The sequence below is a fragment of the Branchiostoma floridae genome, chromosome 4 (assembly GCF_000003815.2).
Source record: "Branchiostoma floridae strain S238N-H82 chromosome 4, Bfl_VNyyK, whole genome shotgun sequence".
Taxonomy (NCBI): Eukaryota; Metazoa; Chordata; class Leptocardii; order Amphioxiformes; family Branchiostomatidae; genus Branchiostoma; species Branchiostoma floridae.
Genome location: NC_049982.1, coordinates 6,571,152 through 6,596,111, shown reverse-complemented (window position 1 = coordinate 6,596,111; position 24,960 = coordinate 6,571,152). Strand labels below are relative to the sequence as shown.

Here is a 24,960-nt window from a genome sequence, read left to right as displayed (position 1 = left end):
TGTGACATTATTGTCATTAAGAACAAATCTCTACAATAGGTGTTTACGGCGTCACCTGTGAAAACTACGTGACTAAAGTTAATCATAAGGGGCGTGAGCGCAAATACGTGCACACAAAGAAATGTCTGAGAAGATGGTCTTGTAGAAAAACAAATTTGCGAATACATCCTTGTATTGGCAGTGTTTATCAAGTAAATTAATTACTTGTATATTTGTTTGTTTACCCAACCTCTTCATTTTGTCCTTAGATACACAAATGAATTTATGAGAAACGTTGACTGTTGCTTGTGGTATTTGGGTCTTTCCTTGTTCATTTGGGTGCCGATAGTGTTGGATGTCACATTGAGCTTTTCTGTTTTCTCTTGTGTGTCGCAATGTCTGCTTGAGAGTGTACCTAGCCTCTACCAGGCTCCACAGGTTGCTGGAAAAATAGTAGAAATTGGCCAAATAAGACAGAAAACACGAGGAGTTAGATGGTCGAGGAGTACAGTTTGCCGCCAGGCCGGCCAAAACGCCTAGGCCAATTATTACTACCACTAGTCTTTATTCCTAACTTGATCAAAGTCCCCTATTCGGCCGGGCGAGAGTCTGGTACAGACTAGAGTATACCAAAGTAGTCTTCGTAGTCGAGATGACTGTGCTAATCGTCCACTGTGCTTGTATGCCTTTTGTTCGTCTTTATTGACGTTTGGACGTTTGTCACGGAAATCAATGATCGGTACAATATTTCATGACAATATGCATCCTTGTTTGACCACGGTGTTTACTTTGAATTTGTCCGATTTGTTATCTACGACTTTGCGTTCAAAATCATCATACAAGGATTTGATGACAACATTTGGTGAGCATACGTAAATGTCTGAAGATCTTTTAGAGGACGCCACAGTGCAGACTATTAAACCTTCTCGAAATAAACGAAAACCATGTAAAGAGAGATGTTTTACTCCTGTGGGTGTTTTAGTACCTGTAATCAGTGCACTGAACTGATCCTGACCAAAGGTTCTGCCCTTTCTGTCCAAAGCATATTGAAGATGAATTTCACTTTTTAATGGAATGTTCTAAATACACTATTTTACGTAATGAGCTATTCACATTTCTAGAATCTATTACAGCAGATTTCAAGAACCTCGATGCTAAAGACAGATTTGTATATATCTTTAGATGCCACAACTCCCATAATGCAAAGTTAGGCAAATATATCAAAGACTGCTTTGTTATTAGAAAGAATAATGAAAGCCATGATTAGCCCAACTCGATTGTAACATTATATCTTGTTTTAGCCCTTTTTGCTATGTTAATAAGGATGTTAAGTCTTATTCTATACACCTATTTTGTACTTTGTGTAATAGTTGTTGCCATACATTGTACCTTGTACAAATGTCGTGCAATAAAGTTCTATATTTTTTTAACTGATCTGAAGTCAAGGTCCTCATAGACTCCCGATGGACGAACATCATCAATCAGTGCACAAGTAGCTTCTCCTAAAACCAGACTGATCTGTTATAAAGATAGCATCCACATCTGCTGATCAAAATGCGACGAAGAACAAGGCGATTAAGCACCTTGTGCTTAAAATGAATAATTTGAGAGGACAATCTATGGGTACAGGCAAATGAAAACATACGAGTATATCTAGGAACATTGCACTGTTCCTAAATACAAATAATCTACAATAACGATTTCGAGGTATATTTTCCTTGCCCTGAATGCCAACAAATGAGACAACTATAGAACGTCATAGTTTGGACCTGGTCTGACAAATTCATGCTTTATGCGTTGAACTCACTGATGATGGACAGTTTTCAACCACCATCATCTTTGAGAGTTGTAATGCTAAGTCCTGAATACAGCTGACGCTATTCAACCACGTGTGATTTGATGGAAAAGGTAACATGATGTTAAACGTTTCTGCTATGGCTTTTCTCGTTACCAGGTCGAGACGTCATCAGATGACAACAGTTTTCACCAAAGATTCCCAAAGCTTCCTGATAAGGTGGCCATGAGGATTCGAAATCAAGAACCTGCCATGACCTTTGAACCAAGACCCAGCCATGACCAGCTGTGACATGCGCAGTGGACCACTTCAAGAGAGACCATCAATAATGCTCAGAGGTATGTTTCTGAGGAACCAAACACCAATAACCACTGCTTAATAAACAAAATCCCAAAAATTAATGTCTTTGACCTGAAAGAACAATACGGTGCAGGGAATGCAATTTGTTCTGAGCACAAAGACTGCTATGGTTATTACTTTCCTGCAATAGTTACTAGTCCTTGATGTTCTGTGCATAACCGTACGGTAGAAACGGAGCCAACAAAAGTCTTATTTCATTCATTTATCCCTTGCAATTGGCAATCATGGCAATTTAACTGATTTTCTTCGGCAACCTTGTCTTTCAGTCTAGATCATCACCATCATCATCATCAGTCCCTTAGCTAGTTATCAGTCATATGGGCAGCATAGCATTCAACAATTTAAATGTTTCTTTTTTACTTTACTTTCTGGTAGTGCAGTAAGGAAGCTGCAGTTACATGCTGGTCAGAATTCTTAGCATATCTACCAACGGATCGCTGCTCAAGGTCAGTTAGGCGTACGTAGGATTGTTGAATTGGCATAATGGGTATAATCCTGGGTCATAATTCAGAGAGGGCTCTTTCCTGAAGGACTACGTGTCTAATGTAACGTTACTATCGATTAGAAATTGGTCTGGAGGAATATTTGGTCATAGAGGCCAAATCATAAGCAAGGAAAGCTTCAGATAAAAGTTCAACCTCCACATGTCAGCACGTTTTAGTAACATCAATGACAATGATGAATTGTGGTGGCCTGAAGGCTAAAATACCAAAGTTAAGACTTTGACGTTACCATTATCAAGATGTGAACATTCACTTTGCTGCAATCAAAGCTAACGACCCACTGCTTTCTCTCCTGACATTGGTTTGTGTAGATCACTTTCATACAGAATCATGATAATAATTGATATTGGTCTATATTCAGACAGATTCAGACAGAGGTATTGCAAATTCTTCAAGGGTCATTTCGCTTGACATGCTCCTAAAGTTGCTAGCATCGAAGTCGTAAAGAGCTGAATGGAGATGACCTGGCAATGGAAATGTGATGAACTGTGATTTCTATCAGTAATTGGACGTAATGGAGCATGAATCGCGCCATCCTGTCTGTGACATTAAGGAGAACAAGGGATCATTTCTACAATAAGCGTTTACTGCGATGTGACATTTCAGTGACATCAATGGCATTGTCAATGGTAAATTGTTGTCAGATTTTCGTGCAGTGTGCGGGTGATGGCCTGAAGGCTAAAATACCAAAGTTAGGCTTTGATATTCGAAGTATCATGATGTGAACATGTTTCTTTGTCAAAGTTAACGACCTACTGGCTGCTCCCTCCTGACATTGGTTTGTGTTGACCATTTTTATCCAAACAGAATCATGATAATAATTGATATTGGCATGGTTTAAATTCAGTATTAGACAAAGGTATTCCAGATCTTTCCAGGGTCATTTCGCATGACGTCTCCTGAACTTGATAGCACAGAAGTTGTTAAGATCTACTTAGAGATGACCTGGCAATAGAATATGATGAACTGTGATTTCTATCAGTAATTGGACGTAATAGAGCATGAATCGCGCCATCCTGTCTGTGACCTTAAGGAGAACAAAAGGTATAATAGGTGTTTACGGCGTCAGTAGTGAAATGTACGTGTACAAGGGGCGTGAGCGCAAACTTGTACGTGCATGCTATTTTTGATCCGAGGTGAGGAGCTACGGTTGTCTTGAAGGCACACCTATAGATACATTTGCATCAGAAAGAAAGTTTTTTGCCGGAGCCAATCAGAGAAAGCTACGGCTTCAGTGAGGCTGTTTCTCCGCCCACTTTGATTGTATTATTCTGTTATGTTATAAAAAGGGGACTCTACCGGCCGAGTGTTGGCAGTTCTGGTGAAGAGAGGAGAAAAAACACCTGTTAGGACGTCCAGTCCACCCGATCGTCAGGCGCCCCAAGAAATCAAGACAACCGTGAGAGGCGAAGCGTCTCCATTGTAGGACAAGGTGTGAATGTTTTATTTGTCTTAAATTCCTATCTAGGTATGTGGTGCACATTATCGAGTTGCTGTCATATAAAAATACCGATTACGGCCGTCTTTTTTGCTGTTTTTCATGTTGCCTTCGACCTGTACCCGAAGTGTAAAACAGAAGCTGCCGGTGCGATCATAGAACGCAACATCGATACCCCGACGTCAAATATGATTTTATATTTTGCGAATATTAATATCACGCCATCTATAACACTGCCTAATAACGTACCTGCCGTCACAGCGATCGCAGGTGTTTTAAGTTAGTGAATAGGCAGTCAATCTTCCATTGAGTTTTTGTCGCACAATCCAGCCCTGCATGGGTTGCCTCGTCTGGGCTGCGACAATGCCAACGGTAGTCGAAGTCGCGTCGACCAAACCACCTACTCAACTTTTTTTGCCAAATCGCGGTTTAACAGGCATTTGACAAACGAACCCCATACCGAACACCGTCCCTACCATTTCTTGGCAACACAAGCCACATGTTGCGCATGTTTCACATCACTCCAGCGAATTTTTGGCCAGCCTCTACCAGGTTTTCCTAAGGGAGTATGAATAGTGGAATTCGGTAAAATATGGGGAAAAATTGGCCAGGAGACCAGTTTCGCGAGAAGGCCTTAGGGTATCATTGCGCGGGCAAATGTCTTACCCTGTGGTGGCCAAACTCCCCTGACAAACATTCTCCCTATTGATAGAGTAGTTGGTCTAGTTGGATTTCTTATCCGCAGCCATGCGCCAGTCACCGATCTACTGACATACTGTACATCCAACCCGTGCTTTCTTGATTTTTTTCGGCAGAGCCGCGAACCAACCACACTGGGTTGAGTCGCCGCTAACTTTGTGTCATGCATTACCCACCGCACGTACTGGCAACAGACCTGGGTGGGTTGGCCGTCGTCATCCACTAGCCATGCATCGCAACAGCGAAATTTCTTAGCCGCACCATGTACCAGCAACGGTCTGGGCCGAGCCAGTCGTCATCCTCGCTCATTCCGCACATTCTACACGAGGATCTCGCCCGCACCAGGCACAAGTCAGTCGCCAACCATATAATAAATATACTTGTTGTCGTACGTGGCTAGGGGGCGGGGCCGGCGAAGTTGGTAGGACCTCGCGCCACAAGCGCTATTTATCAGCCTTGCTGCACATCGCAAAGTTTTGCAACATAATGGGGCGGCCACCACTCTTAAACCCCAGTCACAAATAAAGAATTGAGCTCGGCCGAGGTGTTGGTGAGCTCAAAATGGGCATTTCGCCGAAGAACGACCGACGTCCTGGCGATTTCGCGGGTCTGGGACGGTTTTTAGCAGCTCGGTCGACGTTCGCCGGTCCCTGAAAGCTGCGTTTGAATTCAGCGAAGCCTCGGCGACGATTTTTGAGCTTTTTATGAGCTTTTGGATTGATCTATCGCAATTTCCTATTAGTGTTATTCTTAGTATGCCCGCCGGCCGCCCACACCACTCATGCCCTTACTATTTCCCACAACTTAGAAATTAAAGTTGGTCCAAATATTGGTTTTTACCGGGTTAGTCGATTAGTTCGGACACACCTCGCGATCGCGCTCAGGTAATTGATTGACCTTGAAGCTTTTCCTTCAGGGCAAATGACTCTTGTGGCACTGTGGCGAGAGTGTGTTAGGTGGCGATAGTGAGTCGGTAGGGGGACTGAATAGGGGAATCCTGACATGGCTTAACTTAAATTTAGGAAGAAAGGAAAATTAAAGCAACCACTTGCGCTTCACGAAGCTTTACCGATAATTCTTAACGTTGAATTACAGGGGGCCGGCTACGATTAACGTTGGATTTAAAGCTTAACATGTCGCCGAACCCAGTATCTATCTATGACCAAAATATACGTTGAAATTATATCGCGAACGTTAGCGAGGCAGAAACTGTACTAGCACAATAGACGAAAAAGCAGTCTTTCAGATTTTATGAATTGGAATGTGGAGTTTGCCTACACCTAGGTGGCGTAGAATTAGTAGAAACAGGAAATCTTTATTGACACGAAAAAAGTACAGCGACTTTCGTAAGGTCTATATACTCTATAACAACTACTTACAGTACAACTAAACAGAAATATATGAATATCTATAGATACGAATAGGTCAACATATTGGCGCTAGCATGTCATTTACACAATTGGTTCTGTGGTATAAACATTCGTGGATATATTTGGCTATCGTACACAGTAATGGTTATCTCCTACCAGAATTTAGTTGAATTTATCTATCGAACGGAGAGTATCAAATTCTTTAGAGCAAGCGGAAAGTAATGTGAACAGCTTTGTGCGTTTATCATTATAATTTATATCGTGAACAATCCATAACAAAGTGACGTTCGTCTTCTACCTCATTTGGGCAGAATGGACGAGGTCACGGGGAATTTTATTATATCTTCCGGCTTCTACATTTAGTCTGTGACTACAGATAATGCGCACGAATTTCGTAAATGCCTGTCGAGTGAGTCGGCTGCAGTTCCGTTAAATTGTCGTTGACCACCGCTAGCTCACTGAACGCCATAGTAGAAGAGGACCTCACTATAAAACCACTGTGACAATTTTCAATGGTTTTGCATATTATGTCACAAACTCAAACATATCGATTCTCGTACATCTATAGTGTACCCTAACGTTACTATTACTTCAACCGCGTCGATGTGGGTCACTTTGTGGACCTGAACCATGTACCGTTAAATGGCGCGTGCCATAAGCGAATACTGCTCCCCGAAAATGCTAATAATATGATCATTCAAAAGGCAAAGAAGGCTCTTGTCAGCTGACCGATTCGTTTTAGAGACAGCCAAATTCTCAGACTAGCTCCAGGAGAAAGAACAAAGATCATCAACCAATCGCGTACGAGCTACAACCGAGTTATCCGGGGACAGAGACGCCGTCGGTTCGATCCCAGAACCTGGGAACGAGAATTCGTGGAGCTATCCGCCATCTTGAAACGAAGTTCGACCAACATGTACATGTAAAATAATTTTACTGCATCAGCAACAGGCTGACCATCGACGTGTCTGGCCCTTGTATGGTACACTGTTGAAAATGGGTTGTCAATATCTCCAAGCGCGGGCTGAGCGACCAGCTCACCAGTATAGTGCAGAAAGGGCTGAATATTACCATCATGTCCGTGACACTCCACAAGCTTCCAGCGGAAGATTTTGTAGAAAGCGGCCTTGGAATAATACAGATCGCGGGACAGCCAAGAGCGCAGGTAGCAGACAGTCTTAAAAATATTGTTGTTCAAGAATACATACTCCAGCATCTTCTAACTACCAACCTATGTTGTATATGTCATCATCATATTTTAACAGTTCGTGTGGAATTTACGAGAAAGGCAAAATTTGCAAGCAAACACAGCATATTTCACCCTTCTCCATCCCACATTAGGCACCAAGAGTTGAATACAAAGAGAGACTCAAAAACGAACCATGGTTACTCAGCACCAAGAGACCACTTGTAGCATAATAATAGACGTAAAACGAGGACAACACAACAACAATAACAATAACCGTAGGTAACACACTTTGTGACGCAATTTTTATAGTCTGTCAGTTGTGTTGTTTTCAGTGGTGTGCGCCATAAGTTTACTATAGTCATAGATATGTGATAATTATGATACTCAAAGTAAACAAAATTTGTCAGGAATACCAGAAACAGACGGTTGGTCCACGATGTCAGCTGTTGTCGTTACACCACACATATTTAATTCCGTGTATTTCAACATGCTTTCCAATGAGCAGCCCTAACACCGATGTGTGCCCTATAAACAGCGACAGCTGTGAACAGCTGACAATACGACGTGCACAAAACATGCAAGTCACGCAACATCTGCTTGACAGTATCATCTGGTGTATTTTGCCAGCCAGTACTACTAGGTACCCAATGTGTTGAGTAATGAGGCTGTTTAATGTGGTCGAGGCACCTCCTCGAGCACAGGACCCCCGTTTTACGTCCCTCCCGGAAGACGATTTCGTGGAAAGCTTCGTGAGGCTACAGCAATCCGGACGTCCTTGGTTGGTCCCCCATCCAAGCACTGTCCGGACCGTATCCAATTACCGAAAGGCCTAGATAACACAGACTTGGACCAATACACCGAAAGACGTACATTTTGTAGGGGTGATTCCTGAAATTATTAGTATTACTTCGTTTATAAAAACAGCTACTGCAAAAAGAAGGGAATGTGCATCATCGTGCAACTGAGTACAGACAACATGCCAAACGACATACGAATGCGGCAAACAGAACATAGAGATATAGGTGCAAACACTCAACACATAGACCGCTCACAATACTTTGTCGACGGAGGTTACCCTCCAGTCACAAAGTAAGATGAAGATGGACTGTTCCAAACCAAAGCCACAGTTCTACATCTACATGGGGGGCGCCCATGCCCTTTCCTGTAGAGAGTAATCGGCGGATTTAATTCTACGTATTTCGTAGCGGGACCGCTTGAATTAAACGTAGAGCATAGTAGCCGGGCCGGCAGATCACAATGTAACTGTGCGGGGTTTAAGTAGTGTCAAACAGCCACGCATATTGGATAATCAGCCTTTTCTAGCATAGTGGTTTCACTACTGGATTTGTGATTTGCCGACCCGGGTTCGATCCCGGGTGTCGGCATGTTTGTTTGTTTCTGTGCAATCCACAAGTTTTCACATACTGAATCAGGTCTAGGTTCAGGTCTGGACCTGGACCTGATCCTCTAGACCTGAACCGGACCTGGACCTGAATTTTCTGCACTGGTACCCAACCCTAGTCTGCACAATTAACAAACTGTTGAATTCTGTTTATTTCTTGACAGACTGTCTACAAGCCCAGGAGAAACCATGAGGTACCTCCTGTCTGTAGTCTTGGCGTTGCTAGGCGTGGCCCTGGTGACGTCTTATCGTGCTACTGGAAGAGGACAGCCAAGAGGTTTGTGGTATTAATTTTACGTTCAAATGCAATTTTTCTTGATGCCAACAACACTGTTTGTCACATACATCATTTCCGATGACAATGGTTTGATATTACTTAACAGGTGCAGGGCCAAGGCAAACACCACGTTCACCAACCAGGGGAGGAAACAAGTGATCATTACTCAAATTACCTAACATAACAAAGTAAAACGTTTATATTGCATGTCCAACCTTTCATCCCACCTTTGTGTGACACTTCCATCTTGCATTAAAAAGATATCTTCAAATACAACAATGTGCTGCACCTTTGCCATATTTATGTGGTAACCTTATTACCTCTCTTCGTATTCATCACTTTACCATTACCTGCTCCCTACTCTTTATCAGGTGAGTAGATGGCAATTCCAATTCTGTTTGGCTAAAAAGATTCTGAGAAATAGGTTGTAATATCTGCTTTATGCTGTAAATGAATTTTCAAATTCCCTTTGGTTTTATTTTGCCTTTTTTTTTTGGGGGGGTGACATCTCAATCACGAGATCATCACACTTATAGTGACTATGAAATAACAGCATATTCCTCACGATGTACATCAGTGCCTTTACTGATGTTACTGCAAGACTTGATCGAAATCCACACATGCACACACATACACATGCACACACAAACATTCATTGGGTTCCTTAATGTGCCAAAATATGCAAAGTTTAACTTTAAGCTCCCACACCCCATCGCACTTTAAAATGTGTATGCAAAGCCTGAGGCATTTGTACTGGTGAAAATTTGAGGTCGTCATTACAACAGCATTGCAGTAAGGAGGTGTTACAACTATGCAATAAAGAGTAATCAAGGACATAGACTTTCTTATAGTTATACAGGGCTCGAAATACCACCTGCATATGCAGGTTAGTGCAGGTAAAGTTGGAGCTGTGCAGGTATTTCTGGTGTCTACCTGCACCTAACCTGCACTGGTCCTGGTTTTATGTCCTATGCTGTACTAGTAGGTGTATGTGCCACATTGGATTGTTACTAGCTGCATTGACTGTTACCACCTACTAGTATAAAGTATAAAAGTAAAAATAGCAATGGTTGCTGAATAATTTTAGTATGATCCATACTTCCTAAATTCAAAGTGGTGCAGGCAATTTTCAATGTTACCTGCACCAGTGCAGGTATGCAGAAAAAGTATTTCAAGCCCTGTTATACTTTCTTGGTTTGATTCCCTAGCAGGCCCCAGTACCAAAGTTGTGCCATTGGGAAAGGCACTCAACCCCCATTCCCTGACTTGACTACAAATTATTATACAGGCGACCATTTCCTCTTCTTGATCTACAGCTGAGTGCCCGGCGAACAGTCACTGGTCCCAGTGTGATGGCATGTGTCGCCCTACCTGTGCGGACCCACGTCCAATGTGCCCCAGGATCTGTGTTCCAGGATGTGTCTGTGATTGGGGCCATGTGTGGTTTGGCGAGAGATGCATCCCTCTACACCAGTGCCGATATATGCCAGGGGGTGGACAAGAAGGTAATCTTAACTTGTTGTCATACTGATTCTGCCCTCTGCATACATTGCAATCAAGCACATGTCTACATGTAGCTGCATCATTTTATGTTTTACTGACTTAACCCAATTTTCCCTGTGACCCGCACCCCTGGATGTTGCTGTAATGATGGATGTATGATATGCACATTATGCAAATTCCACTTGATCAGTGTGATGTATAATTTTTTTTAGAAATGTTGTTAAGACTTTCCATTTGTTTTTTTGTACCTATACCATATGACACTCCGATCACCCCATTCCATATATAGACTAAGTAATGTTTCCTTCAAAATGACATGCACTGCACTTTCGTTGTATTTAATGTTTTATTCATAAAAAATACCTCTCTTCATATTCACCACTTTACAGGGGCACCAGTGAAAGGAAAGGGACGTGCACCATTACCTGCCAAGTATTCTTCATCAGGTGAGTAGATGGCAGTTCCACTCCTGTTCGGGTAAAAAATTCTGAGGACCTACTTGTTATGTCAAATCATTTATATCTGCTTTCATCATCATTATACTGTAAATATTTAGCTATTACCTTTGGTTTTATTTTGCCATTTTTTTTGTGGTGACTTCTCAATCACGAAATCATCACACTATGAAATCACAGCATATTCCTCACTTTAGGGACCGTACGGAATTTAGTGAGGGGGTCGGGTCAGAAAAATTTTGCTAGGCCCTCCCCCTAGGTCTAAATTATTTTTGCTAGGCCCTCCCTGCCTTCTATCAACTTTGAAAAAATATTCAAGACGCCAATAAGTCCCTGCGCTCACATTTGGAAAATATTTTTTGTCTCAGACTTATGATGCTGGTTTTCATCACGAAGCAGATCTCTCACCCCTAACAAAAAAGGGAAACTGAAAATATATGCTTAGAGAGGGATAAATATCTGCTTCATAATCATAGAGACATAAATATTTGCTTTATAGAAGCTATTTCATTGTTTTGATATACACCTTTCTCATGCGGCGGCCATGATAGATCTAAAACGAGTTCAATGTGGCAAACAAAAGGCTGTCCATCATAATTAGCAGTTCGACCAATGGTAGCCTGCCAATTAGGAAATCGACCAATAAGTGAATGGCTGCAAATTCGTTAAAAATTTGCATTATTATGTTTTTATTTTGCATCTCTAAATGGACTATGGGGTCAGTCTACACTACTCTAAATTGCTACATTTTTTGGTGCATAACACTTCTTGTAATATTTATTATTCCATCTTATATCATGAAAATTTGTGTGGTTTGGGGGAAAACTAAATGGGACCTGATTTTAGAAATAAGTTTTGTCTGTTTGCCTCATTGACCTCTTCTTGGATCTATCATGGCCGCCGCGTGAGAAAGGTGTATACAAACAACACCTAATAAGCATTTGTACCTGGATTTCTGCGGCGCATGCACCGCCCCTTTATATTGCAAGTTCGTGGGGTCTGAGCGGCTTGTCGGAAACTATTATTTACATATATTTCAGACTTTTTCTTGGTTCTGTTGTGGCAATAACTGACGGTAAATCGGAGGAAAATGCCAGCAAAAACGACAGCACAATGCGACTAACCAAAACTGTAGAGGGGACATGTGTCTTGCCCTTTTACCCACAAATCAGTTGTTTATGTTCCTTAGTGTTTTTACCTTTATTTTCCGTATGTTTATTTGTTATTATCACTTGTTACGTATGTTTATTTGTTATTATTACATGTGCACTGTTATTATTACATGTGCACTGTTATTATTACATGTGCACTGTTATTATTACATGTGCACTGTTATTATTACATGTGCACTGTTATTATTACATGTGCACTGTTATTATTACATGTGCACTGTTATTATTACATGTGCACTGTTATTATTACATGTGCACTGTTATTATTACATGTGCACTGTTATTATTACATGTGCACTGTTATTATTACATGTGCACTGTTATTATTACATGTGCACTGTTATTATTACATGTGCACTGTTATTATTACATGTGCACTGTTATTATTACATGTGCACTGTTATTATTACATGTGCACTGTTATTATTACATGTGCACTGTTATTATTACATGTGCACTGTTATTATTACATGTTCACTGTTATTATTACATGTGCACTGTTATTATTACATGTGCACTGTTATTATTACATGTGCACTGTTATTATTACATGTGCACTGTTATTATTACATGTGCACTGTTATTATTACATGTGCACTGTTATTATTACATGTGCACTGTTATTATTACATGTGCACTGTTATTATTACATGTGCACTGTTATTATTACATGTGCACTGCTAATAATACCTGTAAGGCTTAGGTCATATTTCCAAACCGGGGCCCGGCCGGGATGTTTTAAGAAACGTGGAGTGGAATGCCCCTTAAACACAACAACTTTCCTCCCCCTTTTCCAATGATATTCCATTGACAACTTTTCTGCCCTTTTTAGAAAATTTTCATTAGCTCAGAAAAATCATTTTATGAAATATTATTATCTTGTTTTCTTATTTATGAACAAAAGGATGTACATGTACTAGTAACAGGGCTCGAAATACACTTTTCAGTCAACTTGCACCTGTGCAAGTTAAGCCAAAGGTAACTTGCACCAAAAGAAACTTACTTGCACAACCCCAAATAGTGAACTGTTAACCCCTTATCTCCTCTTCTGAAAATTTGCAAATGCGCGTGAGTAAATGGGGATACATACCGGTAAAGACCACATGTTTGGATATTTGTTTTTCCGTAGCGTATTTTATTTTTGGTTTGAAATTGTACAAACTGTTTCATAAAAACTGTGAATTTAGGCTCAATTAAAAACAATTCAATGTCTACAACTCGATAAGATCCATAGATTTCTTCTGGACTCTTCGAGTGACATCCATCACAGTAACTAGTCTTAAGCATCTCCAGAATGAAGTGGTAGAACAACTCAATACAATACATATAACTGGAAAAACCAGTTGAACATATTAAAGTCACTAATTTGTATGCAAATGTAACTCATATGCAAATCAAGGTAAGACAGCACCATAGGAATCATTAGCATTGTAGAGATGGATTTGTCTAAAAAAAATTGTTTACCTGGATGTCTAACCAAATTTAGAAATAACAAATTTAGCTTTATTTTTATTCAGTGTTATTTTCTTTTACCTTTCAATTACAGACAATATTCTTGGTGTGTGTAAGCTTTTTCTAATGTCAGGTATTGGAGGACAAAAGTAACTTGCACTAGTGCAAGTTTGGTCTAAACTTACTTGCACCACACCAATTTTACTTGCACAAACTTGCATATGCATGTGGTATTTCGAGCCCTGAGTAAGTATTTTTTTTTCGGACATTTTGCGTTTTAGTCATATGACCTCTCTTCATATTCATTACCTAACAGGGACACCTGTGAAAGGAAAGGGACGTGCACCATTACCTGCCAAGAAAATGTACTCTTCATCAGGTGAGTAGATGTCTGATGGCAGTTCCACTCCTGTTTGGGTAAAGAATTCTGAAGACTTACTTGTTATGTCAAATCATTGATATCTGCTTTCATCATCATTATACTGTAAATATTTTAAGCTATTACCTTTGGTTTTATTTTGCCATTTTTTTATGTGGTGACTTCTCAATCACGAAATCATCTCACTATGAAATCACAGTAAATTCGTCACTTTACATCATGACCGTTACTGATGTTACTGCAAGACTTGATCGAAATCCACACATGCACACACGTCCACATGCACACACGTCCACATGCACACACGTCCACATGCACGCATGCACAAACATTCATTGGGTTCTTTAATGTGCCAAAACATGCAAAGTTCAAGCTCCCAGCCCCATATTTTGCACTTCAAAATGTTCATGCACAGCCCGAGGCATTTGTACAGGTGAAAATGTGAGGTCGTCATTATAACAACATTGCAGTAAGGAGGTGTTAAAACGACGCCTCCTTTGACTTCTCGTAACCGCACACTAGGCGCACCGGGCATGGTAATTGCACGCTAAGAAGTAAGCTTATCGACAAAATTGATACTGCGTGCATTTGACGAAGTAACTACGGAAGATGTGCAAAATCATCCACATTAGCACATTTCTGTCTCACATGCATCCAAACTGGTCCTGGTGACTCAATGCTCCCACCGCACCAACCACGCTATCAAGCTAGCTGCAGACCATCGTGAGTAAATCCAACTTCTACAGGTTCTTCACTCGCACCATCCAGGGGTGGAACAAACTTGAGCCTCACCAGGTGTGGCGGAGGAGGGGTCTCTCCCAGTTCAAAACAGAACTGGAGAGGGCTCTGCTGCATTGAGTCGTCCCTACACATCCTTGTATATAATGTAAATAACACTAACTTAAAGTTATATCCACTTGCGTCTTGTCCTTTTACCCACAAATCAGTAATGTTTATGTTCCTTTAGTGTTTTTAGTTTTACCTTTATTTTCTGTATGTTTATTTGTCATTATCACTTGTTACACCATGTGCACTGCTAATAATTATATAATCCCTGTTACAGGGGCTAAGCAGTAACTAAAGGAAAGAAGAAGATATCATTGACTAAAATTAAGTTCAATAACTGTTTTTTTTTTACATGGTCACAATGTAAGAAGTCTTGAATGCGCAATCTACTTGCTGTAGATCAGAACTCAATCAGGAAGTTGAGATTTGTTTAATTTGTTCCAACAGGTGAAGGTTTCTCCTGTGAAGGAAAGCCAAATGGTGACTATGCCGACCCAGAAGACTGCACCATGTATTACGACTGCAGCAATGGAATAGCTTACCATATGGAGTGTCCAGACGGCCTTTACTTTAACGAGGAGACTGATCAGTGTGACAATCCTGCAAATGTAGACTGTGGTGTGTATTTTCGAACATTACCTTGAAAGATGTTTTTGGTGCCATTTGCATATTAGATTTGGTGCAACATTATAATTTTTCCATGTTCTTAACAGTACAACACTCATGATCAGGGAAAATATCATCTGGTTTGTGTTATTGATTTTACATTGAAATGCAATTATTTTGTTTTGAAGTCGACCATTTGTCAATCATGATAGAATGTAGTACTACATAATTTCCAATGACTTAGTTTGATATTACCTACATGTACATGTAACAGGCGCAAGGCGGAGGCAAACGGCACGTAGGCCTACCAAGCGACCGGTACATGGCAAGAAAACATCATCAAGTGAGCATGACTCAAATTACATAACGTAACAAAGTACATCAAGGCTATATGGTGCATACTTGTTCAAATGATATAATACATTTGTTGGATCATGTAATAGAATTGTGTACTACATGTAGGTACATGATTGTATAAGTGATAGACTTTCCTATTTATCTGTTTTATTACGAGACTGCACATTTCTCTTCATCACCCTCACAGCAAACTTAAATGTATATATTTGTGATTTGTTCCAACAGGTGAAGGTTTCTCCTGCGAAGGAAAGCCAGACGGTGACTATGCCGACCCAGAAGACTGCACCATGTATTACGACTGCAGCAATGGAATAGCTTACCATATGGACTGTCCAGACGGCCTTTACTTTAACGAGGAGACTGATCAGTGTGACAACCCTGCAAATGTAGACTGTGGTGTGTATTTTGGAACATTACCTTGAAAGATGTTTTTGGTGCCATTTGTATATTAGATTTGGTGCCAATGTACATGGCTGAGTGTATATTAATTTATTGTTTATTAGACAGCAAAATCTAACTTCTAAGGTGGTGTTGTTGGATTCTTGTAATATTAATTATAAATTACAGTCAAACCTGTCTATAGCAGCCAATCAAGGGACTGGAGAAATGTGGCCACTATAGACAGAGGTGGCCACTATAGAGAAAATGCTGATCAGTTGACCATGATCAATATGTTACACATGAGATCAGTACCCACTAATCTTTCTCATAAAGTAACTTTGTCTCGATCGTCTCAAAATTCAACTGACCCTGCCAAAGTCAAATCTACAGGAAATGATTGATATTGCCATGCGCAATGTTGGTAAATTCGTCAACAAAGACTTGAGCTCTAACGTTCATGGGACGTGTACCTTCGGCCACCGCCAAAATGACCCTGTCGGGAACTCCAAATCCTCGCAAACTACGATTTTAAACTCGGCACAGGGTGACATGCGGCCGCCTTATGGTCGCAATAGGCAGTGTCTCTGTATCTACGGGACCGGAAATCATGTGGCTGCGGCCCAGTGGACAGGTGGACCGCTATAGACTATTTCTTAATGCTTAGGTCAATGGGAAAATCAAAGGGCAACGGACCGACAAAAAATGACCGCAGTGGCCAGGTGGTCACTATGCAATGATGGCCGCTTATACAGGTTTGACTGTACATGTAATACTATGTGGATTGGTCTTGGAAAACAAAGAGCATTAATCGTAGGCCCCAAGCTGTAATGCAGCAGAACTTCTGTTTTTTTTTAACACTTTTTTGGCCCCTTTTTTAACTGCAGGAGCCTTTCAAATTGAAGGTTGACATAATCAAATTACACAAAGTCATATATTATGAAAATCAGGATATCATATGGATGGTAGAAAATTGAATGCAATTTTAGCGGCCTGTGCCATGATAGGACTTTCATACTCAGAACATGTGTGATGTGGGTTGCGATCCGGGTCAACAACATTGTGATTTATTCAAATCGGGACCTTAGGCAAATGTTTAAGATGGAGGAACTCCTAGTTTATTGATCTGGCACCAAGGATAGTCTGGCAAGCCCGTTTTTGAATACTAAAAGATTCAATCCTCAGTTGTTGCAGTGTAGTAAGAGCTGCGTGCCGTGCCGGTGCGGCTTACTCTGTGGTGGGGGAAACGGAAGTCTTACAACAGAGCATAACTTCTCACGGGAGAGGCTAAACTGTCTTAGTTTGAATTTATGGAGCATGAACAGTGTAGATCTTTGGTTGGCTTTCTTCATTATTTCGCTTGGTTGACATGAGAGTCCTAGCTGAGGTTTTGTCAGATCGTTTGCAGAAGGATGGTTGTTGAATATAGATTTTCATTATTTTTGGATTACAGTCAGACTGTGCATATTAATTTCAGCACTTTTACTTCGCATCACACCTACGCTGTATTGACCTAAGATTTAGTCCTGGTGGTCAACCACAAGGTCACAATAAGTAACAAAGTGGTGTACCATGATTGTAAAATGCCAGTTGGAGTCAAATATTCCACTGAACATATTCCTCTGTTACAGTAGCAAAATAGACCATTGGTTTGAATATCGCCCATTCACAGACAATCAGGTCCAGGTGCAGGTCTGGACCTGGACCTGATTTTCTGTACCTTAGCCAGACCCGTACCAAAATTGGTACCCACCCCGGCCTATTGTGTACCGTTTATATCCCATTCTATTACAAGCTTTATTGCCTTGAGGTCATTTTTTTGGCTTGTTTCAGGCTGTCCTGTGGGCTACGAACAGCACGGCGGCAACTGCTACAAGGCGTATGATGATAAGAAGACGTTTGACGAGGCTGCTGCAGCATGTCAGGGTGATGGAGGTAGTCTGGCCATGCCCCGCGACCAGGCCACTCACGATTTCCTGATCAACCTGAAGAACCAAGTTGACAGTAATGCACATTTCTACCTCGGCTTTGATGATCTGGATCAGGAGGGAGACTGGCGGTACATCGACGGGACGCCCCTCGGAACCTTCCAGCCCTGGGGCCCGGGAGAACCAAACAATTTGTATGGCGATGAAAACTGCGGTGAGATAATACAACAAAACACATGGAATGATGACTGGTGCTTCGAGGAACAGAAGTTCATCTGCCAGACATCCTTGCAAGGTAAGCTTTTCTCAGATAGATTTTCAAATAATAGGTTAGATATGGAAGTGTAAGTTTTAGTTTTTCATATCAGTAAATTAAAAAAATTATACGTCTAAATTTAATTCTCAAAAAAATGGTCTCGCTGGCGGCGTCTTGTGCCCTCCCCAGCCGTGTGGAAATTTTTGGAAGGTCGATGACCAGAGAGAGCTAGAGAGCCCGCCCGCACATTGCATGTGTGATGAGAAAGGAGATATAGCTACTTTTTTATAGTTGCATAATGTTGGAACAAATAGCAATTGATTACAGGTTTGCGATAACAAAACCTATATTGGCTTCGTGGGCGCCACCATTTTGTCTCAAGGGAGTGGTGCATGATGGGAAGGGGTGTTGCGATTTCGATGTGTTAAGGTCTTGGTTCAGATTTTTTTTTACGAATTGGGGCCGATTCGAAAGTCTCTCAGAACAGGGCTAAGGGCTTCTCAAAACATTGTTTTTCCGAAAATTCGATGTTTTCGATAGAAAAGGTGCCTTGTTGCTGACCTAAAGACTCAGTTGACATTTTCTGTAAAACTGCAATTTTTGGTAAAAACCATCTATAAATACTTTTTTTAAATTGCTAATTATTGGGTATTTTATACAAATTGGCCGCTAAGTGAAAAAATGCGTTTTCCTGGGATAATGACTAGTATGGCAAAGAAGGCCAAGATTTCCTCTGTATACTGAGGAAAAAGGAAGAAAAGTTATCTGATACGTTTTCCGCGAGCTCCGATGGCGCTAAAATGCCCACAACGCACATAGAATGGACGATCTGGGTCATAAGACGACGAAACCGCGTTACCGCTATTGTGCACTAATATCAGGAAATATTGGCCTCACAGCAAAATCTGCCGAAAAACGCTACGGATAACGATGTTTTTCGGAATTAAAAAAGATTATGCACTGCTTTAGCGGTAGCCGAAAAATTGAGAGCCAAAACTAGGTTGGTGACGTATGATTTGCATCTTACTTTCACGGATTACTTCGTCATCCGGTCATTTCAAATTCCGAACCGGAACCTTAACAATGTGGAGAATTACCTCTATGAAACCCAGAAATGTGTGAGAAATCTGACGTGGGGTGGGAGGCGGTCTTATGTGGAAAATTGCTTACTATTCGAAATTTTAGGGATCTTCGTGGAAGAAACTTCAGCAAATGGTATCCCTCTTTGATATATGTAAAATACACTGACTTATATTTAATCTATTTGATTTCAAATTGGAAGATTCCAAGCTAGCTCGACGGAGTGAGTTTGTGGCTCATAACAGAACCGCTGGCGTAATGAATCAAAATCTCAATAATTTCGTGTTCTGAAAAGAAATGAAGCGTAATTCCTTTCAACATACCACAATGGAACGGCATTTGCATTTTGAAACTCATTCAGTACAATTTTACCTACATGATGTACACGACCTAAAATAAGCAAAGGCCAGCTTTTTTAGAAAGAACTTGTTTTTAAATCTTGTGTTCTGTTCATGTTACATGTATAAGCATGAGGTTTGGTGGCAGGTAGCTATTGGGCTAGGGTCACATAGGTTCTGGCCCCTAAGAAGCATTTACATGTATTAACCTATCAAAGTGAAGATTGACTTAATCAGATGAATTATGCATAAATAATGAAAATCAGGATGTTATTTGGATGGTAGAAAATGCAAATTTATTCAAATCAGGACCTTAGGCAAATGTTTAAGATCTTGCATCATAATAATATTTTGCAACATCATTTTTCCATTATTTCTTAACAGTGCAACCCACAAGGAAAATGTTATCAGGGTTGTGGTATTAATTTTACTTCAAATGCAATTTTGTTTTGAAATCATCACCATTATTTGAGACATCATGTACATTGTACAAGTCATCATTTCCAATGACTTGATTTGATATTACCTAACAGGTGCAAGGCGGAGGCAAACGCCACGTAGACCCACCAGGCGACCGGTACATGGCAAGAAAACATCATCAAGTGAGCATGACTCAAATTACATAACGTAACAAAGTACATCAAGGCTATACGGTGCATACTTGTTCAAATGATACAATACATTTGTTGGATCATGTAATAGAATTGTGTACTACATTGTACATGTAGGTACATGATTGTATAAGTGATAGACTTTCATATTTATTTGTTTTTTTACGAGACTGCGCACATTTCTTTTCATCACCTTCACAGCAAACTTAAATGTATATATTTGTGATTTGTTCCAACAGGTGAAGGTTTCTCCTGCGAAGGAAAGCCAGATGGTGACTATGCTGACCCAGAAGACTGCACCATGTATTACGACTGCAGCAATGGAATAGCGTACCATATGGAGTGTCCAGACGGCCTTTACTTTAACGAGGAGACTGATCAGTGTGACAATCCTGCAAATGTGGACTGTGGTGCGTATTTGGGATCATTACCTTGTAATATTGTTAGACTTGGTGCAAATGTGCAAGTGTGTATATTGGTTTGTAGACGGCAAAAATCTAAGATGTTGTGGATGGATTCTTGTAATATTCGCTATATGGATTGGCATTGACAAAGAAGGACAAATTTGATTGTAGGCCCCAAGCTGCTTTCTATGGTACTGCAGCAGAATATCTAGGTCCTCGCCTCACTTTCTGTTCATGCTACATGGTCATGATTTTTTGTGGCAGGAACATGTAGTTATTGGGGTAGGGTCACATAGGTTCTGGCCCCCTTGCAGCTTTTTTATTAACTGTAGGAGGCTTTCAAAGAAAAGGTTGACATAGTCAGGATTATTCAAATTAGGATTTCCTACCTATTATTTGTGAGAAAATGAAATGATAGTACAGTGGAAGCCGGTTAATTGCACCTCTGATAAACGCACACTTCGGGTAATTGCACGGAATCCCTAAATCCCAAACCGTCTCCCATTCACTCCATTGTTAGTGACTTCGCTTATCTGCACGACAAAAATCACCAACGCCGGATAATTGCATGAAAATTTGTCAAACATCCTCGACAAATTGACTGAAAATGTGTGCTAAAAATTACAGACACGGTACAAATAAGCCGATAACGGCCTTTGTGAAGTCGCTATAATGACAAAATATATGAAATTGTTATTGGGATCAAAAGAAAGCGATATTGTGGGGTCGGCACCATGAAGAGACGCCCGCCCGCTAAAGGTCGTCAAAGCCGGCATTACGATTTGGCAGACAACTTGCTATGACATACTCAATAACAAATGTTCTCTATCTGTCCATTGTCTAATTACGTTATTAGGGTCGTGGGGAAATACTTATGCAGTGGTTTTATGTTCTTGGCAGCCAGTCGGAAACAACACAGCGACTCGGGCCTACAGACGGACATAACACTTGCCCTCGGTGGAGCAGTGCTTTAGTTTCGTGATCAGGAAGCTACATAACGTATACAGTAACTTACTTTTAGTTTTGATTTCAAGTGCATTGCAGTACGATGTTTCGTGAAGACATGTATATGACGTCCGGAGCACAACAGGTACAGCACTACTGTAACACGTAAATAAACTGTGCGTTGTACTACCTATCCCCCATACCACCATCTCGGCCCCTCCGCCCGTAGTGATGCGGTCCAAATGACCAACTCCGCATTATCGCACACGCCGGATAATTGCACGAAATTCGCTGACAAATTGGGTGTGCAATTAAGCGGCTTTCACTGTATTACCTTTATTGGTGAATGACAGGATTTTCATTCTAAGACTTGCAACATTTACAAACTAGGTGAAGGGACAACCATTGACAGTTATTATGCAAATTAGGAAGTTATTCGGATAATATATAAGTAGAAAATGCAATTTTAGCAGTCTGTTCCATGATAGGACATATGTTTATTAACAGCCGCAAAGCGAACGTCACGTACCATGATCCATCCAACTTCACGAGTCAAGAGAACACCTCCGTCATCAGGTATTTGTTTTGCACTTCCCCCAGGTCCTGCTCATGCAGATGATAAAGTCCAAGCTTAGAATTGATTAATCACATCTCCATTATTACTAGTACATGCATCGTATACAAAATTTGTAAACACTATGTTGTTTGTTTATTGTCTGCTTGCCTTTAATGGTTGATGTGAGCTTTGAGTGGGATCCATTGTGCATAAGGAATGGTTAATGATAAAGTCATTCAGGCAAGAAATTATTGAAATTTGTATAATGGGAGATCACTTCTCCTGCCAAGGATGGCCAGATGGCACCTACATGTACCCTGACCTAGTATAGAGGACTGTACCTGTCCATTAGTTTTACATGTCAAGGAATGGAATATCGTCCAGTCTCTCTTATATCCAAGAGGGTTACATATGGGCATCACAACTTCCCAATGTGAATGGCCTGAAGATGCCACATGTGTTACATCTCTTGATATGTTGTTAAGTCACTCTGAAATGATACCAATATTTTTGTAATGAATTGTTGAGCTGTAAAATGCAGGCTGCTATGTTGAAATGTACAGCAGCGAGAGAGTTAATAACGATTTTAATGGGAACCATTTCCTATTCTTGAGGTGCAGCTGAGTGCCCGAGGTTCAGTCACTGGTCCAGTTGTAACGGCAAGTGTCGCCCTACCTGTGATGACCCAAATCCGCCTTGCCCCAGGATCTGCGCTCCAGGATGTGCCTGTGATCCGGGCTTTGTGTGGTTTGGTGAGAGATGCATTCCCAAGCACATGTGCCAACATGTGGCAAGAGGTGTACAAAAAGGTGAGCTGATCTTGTTGTCACACTAGTTTCGTCCTTTCCACAACCCCTGTAATGTTTTACAAATTAAAGATGCACCACAAAATTCGTATTATTGGTTGATGGCTTGGAAGGTTATCATAGCCACAGGTGGGATTTCACTCCCTAAAAAATGGCCGTCTCCTTAGAAGACGCAAAGAATTCAAATAGTAGCCAAAAATGTAACATTTCAGTTCCCAGAATGATTGTTTGGCAGGTGAAACCAGCTACCCAGGCCCTCTGACCGATCACGTCAGATCGCTCCCGTCACTGATCTTGAAGGCTGTGTAAGGTGGTTTCTCACCTCACCTCACCGGTCCCATAGCCTCACCGGCCGTAGGGGCAGCACATCCATCAACATAAGTTTTCCACCCTTTTCTGTCCTCAGCCAAGGTTGCAAGATGGTTGACTGTCCTGACCAGTCTTTCAAATCACTAGTCCAAGTCCGTCGTGGACGACCCCAAGGTCTTGCACCCTCCGCCCTTCCTTGGAGTATAGTGTGGGTCAAAGTGCCCTTTGCTCTTGTAGCATGGCCAAACCACTGTAGTTTCTTCTTTTTCACTAGTGACAGGAAACTTGGACGCGGGCCTACTAGGGACTTAGCACGCTGCATGACTTCTCTGTTAGAAGTATGAGTTGACCAGGTGGTTTCTGCCTGTCGCCAAATTCGGTAACAAACGTTACCACCACGAGTGCGATGGTTGCCACAGATATATTATCTACACATAAGACCAGAAATGGCTGTTTTTGTGATGCTTTACAGCTTTTCTGGGTTTCTAAAGAAACGAGAAAGGGTCTTTGACTGCCATTTGCATCCCACCTTGCTTAAGAAAATGTTGTACAGAAATGACTGTAACAAACGTTACCGATGCTTTCTATCTGACCTGGTGTGAAAACGGTGCCCACTTTTTAAATGTCTCTAGGGACATGCACTTGATATCTAAATGATATAGCCAAGAATATTAATCATTTCTAAGAAAAAGGGTAAAGTTTACTGTTGAAACAAACGTTACCGGTAACGTTTGTTACCTGCCCTGTAATACAAAACCAATGAGTTAGAAAATAATAAGTTTCCATTTTTTGGCTATGGTTAAAAGAGGAATTTTCCTAAACAATCAGGTAGGTTTCACTGAAAAATCAGCAGATTTATTTTTCGAAGAAAAAATTGCCATTTTTTACATTTTAATGAGAACGAGTGTATTATAAGCTAAAATCCAGGTTGCCCTGTGATTAGGGTTGAGCACCGGTACAGAAAATTCAGGTCCAGGTCTGGTTCAGGTCCAGAGGATCTGGTCCAGAGGTTCAGGTCCGAACCTGAACCTGGACCTGATTGTGAAATCTTGTGAATAGGCGATACTCAAAATATGGTCCTTTTCTCTACAAAGGAATCTGTTTGGTGGAGTATTCGACTCCCACTGGTATTCTAGAATATCTTCATGTAAACTACACTTAAGCTCATTAATGTACATTTGACTTTACAGTAGAAACATGGTTACGTAGAAATGACCATAAACTCTACCCTACTTTGTGCTGTTAGTGTTATTTTCTTGGACCTGAGTAACTCAGTAAGCTCCAAAACATGTGGACGATATCACATTATATACTCAATGAGAGGCGTAACCCCAGAGTAGTGGCCTGGTTCTGCAGATAATTTTTTTGTCTTAATCCAAAAATTATATTTGGTAACCGAATACTGACTTTGGAATAGCAGCATTTGCATTACAGAGCTATATGGGCCGAATGAACTAATGATTATTACTTGCTTCATTATTATTATTATTGTTATTCATTTGCTTATTCATTTATCATTTGTCTATTCTTTGTATTGTCGATAGAGATTCTGAGTTGTCATTACTTACTGACCCCTGACACTCCAGGAGTCCCGACTCGACCTTAAGGGCCGAATGGAGCATTTCTT

General features: G+C 40.9%; 1 protein-coding gene across 1 annotated transcript in view; it reads left to right on the top strand.

Moving 5' to 3' along the window:
- The first annotated feature begins 1,970 nt into the window (after nucleotides 1-1,970).
- LOC118415011 overlaps nucleotides 1,971-24,960 on the top strand; it is a 43,719-nt gene continuing 20,729 nt past the window's right edge. The window contains exons 1-12 of the mRNA XM_035819382.1: nucleotides 1,971-2,112; nucleotides 3,927-4,069; nucleotides 8,900-9,012; nucleotides 10,329-10,517; nucleotides 10,905-10,961; nucleotides 13,911-13,973; nucleotides 15,207-15,377; nucleotides 15,640-15,708; nucleotides 15,948-16,118; nucleotides 17,934-18,323; nucleotides 20,236-20,304; nucleotides 20,553-20,723. Of these exons, the coding sequence (XP_035675275.1) occupies nucleotides 8,925-9,012; nucleotides 10,329-10,517; nucleotides 10,905-10,961; nucleotides 13,911-13,973; nucleotides 15,207-15,377; nucleotides 15,640-15,708; nucleotides 15,948-16,118; nucleotides 17,934-18,323; nucleotides 20,236-20,304; nucleotides 20,553-20,723 (1,438 nt within the window). The 5' untranslated portion in view covers nucleotides 1,971-2,112; nucleotides 3,927-4,069; nucleotides 8,900-8,924. The remainder of the gene's footprint in view (nucleotides 2,113-3,926; nucleotides 4,070-8,899; nucleotides 9,013-10,328; nucleotides 10,518-10,904; nucleotides 10,962-13,910; nucleotides 13,974-15,206; nucleotides 15,378-15,639; nucleotides 15,709-15,947; nucleotides 16,119-17,933; nucleotides 18,324-20,235; nucleotides 20,305-20,552; nucleotides 20,724-24,960) is intronic.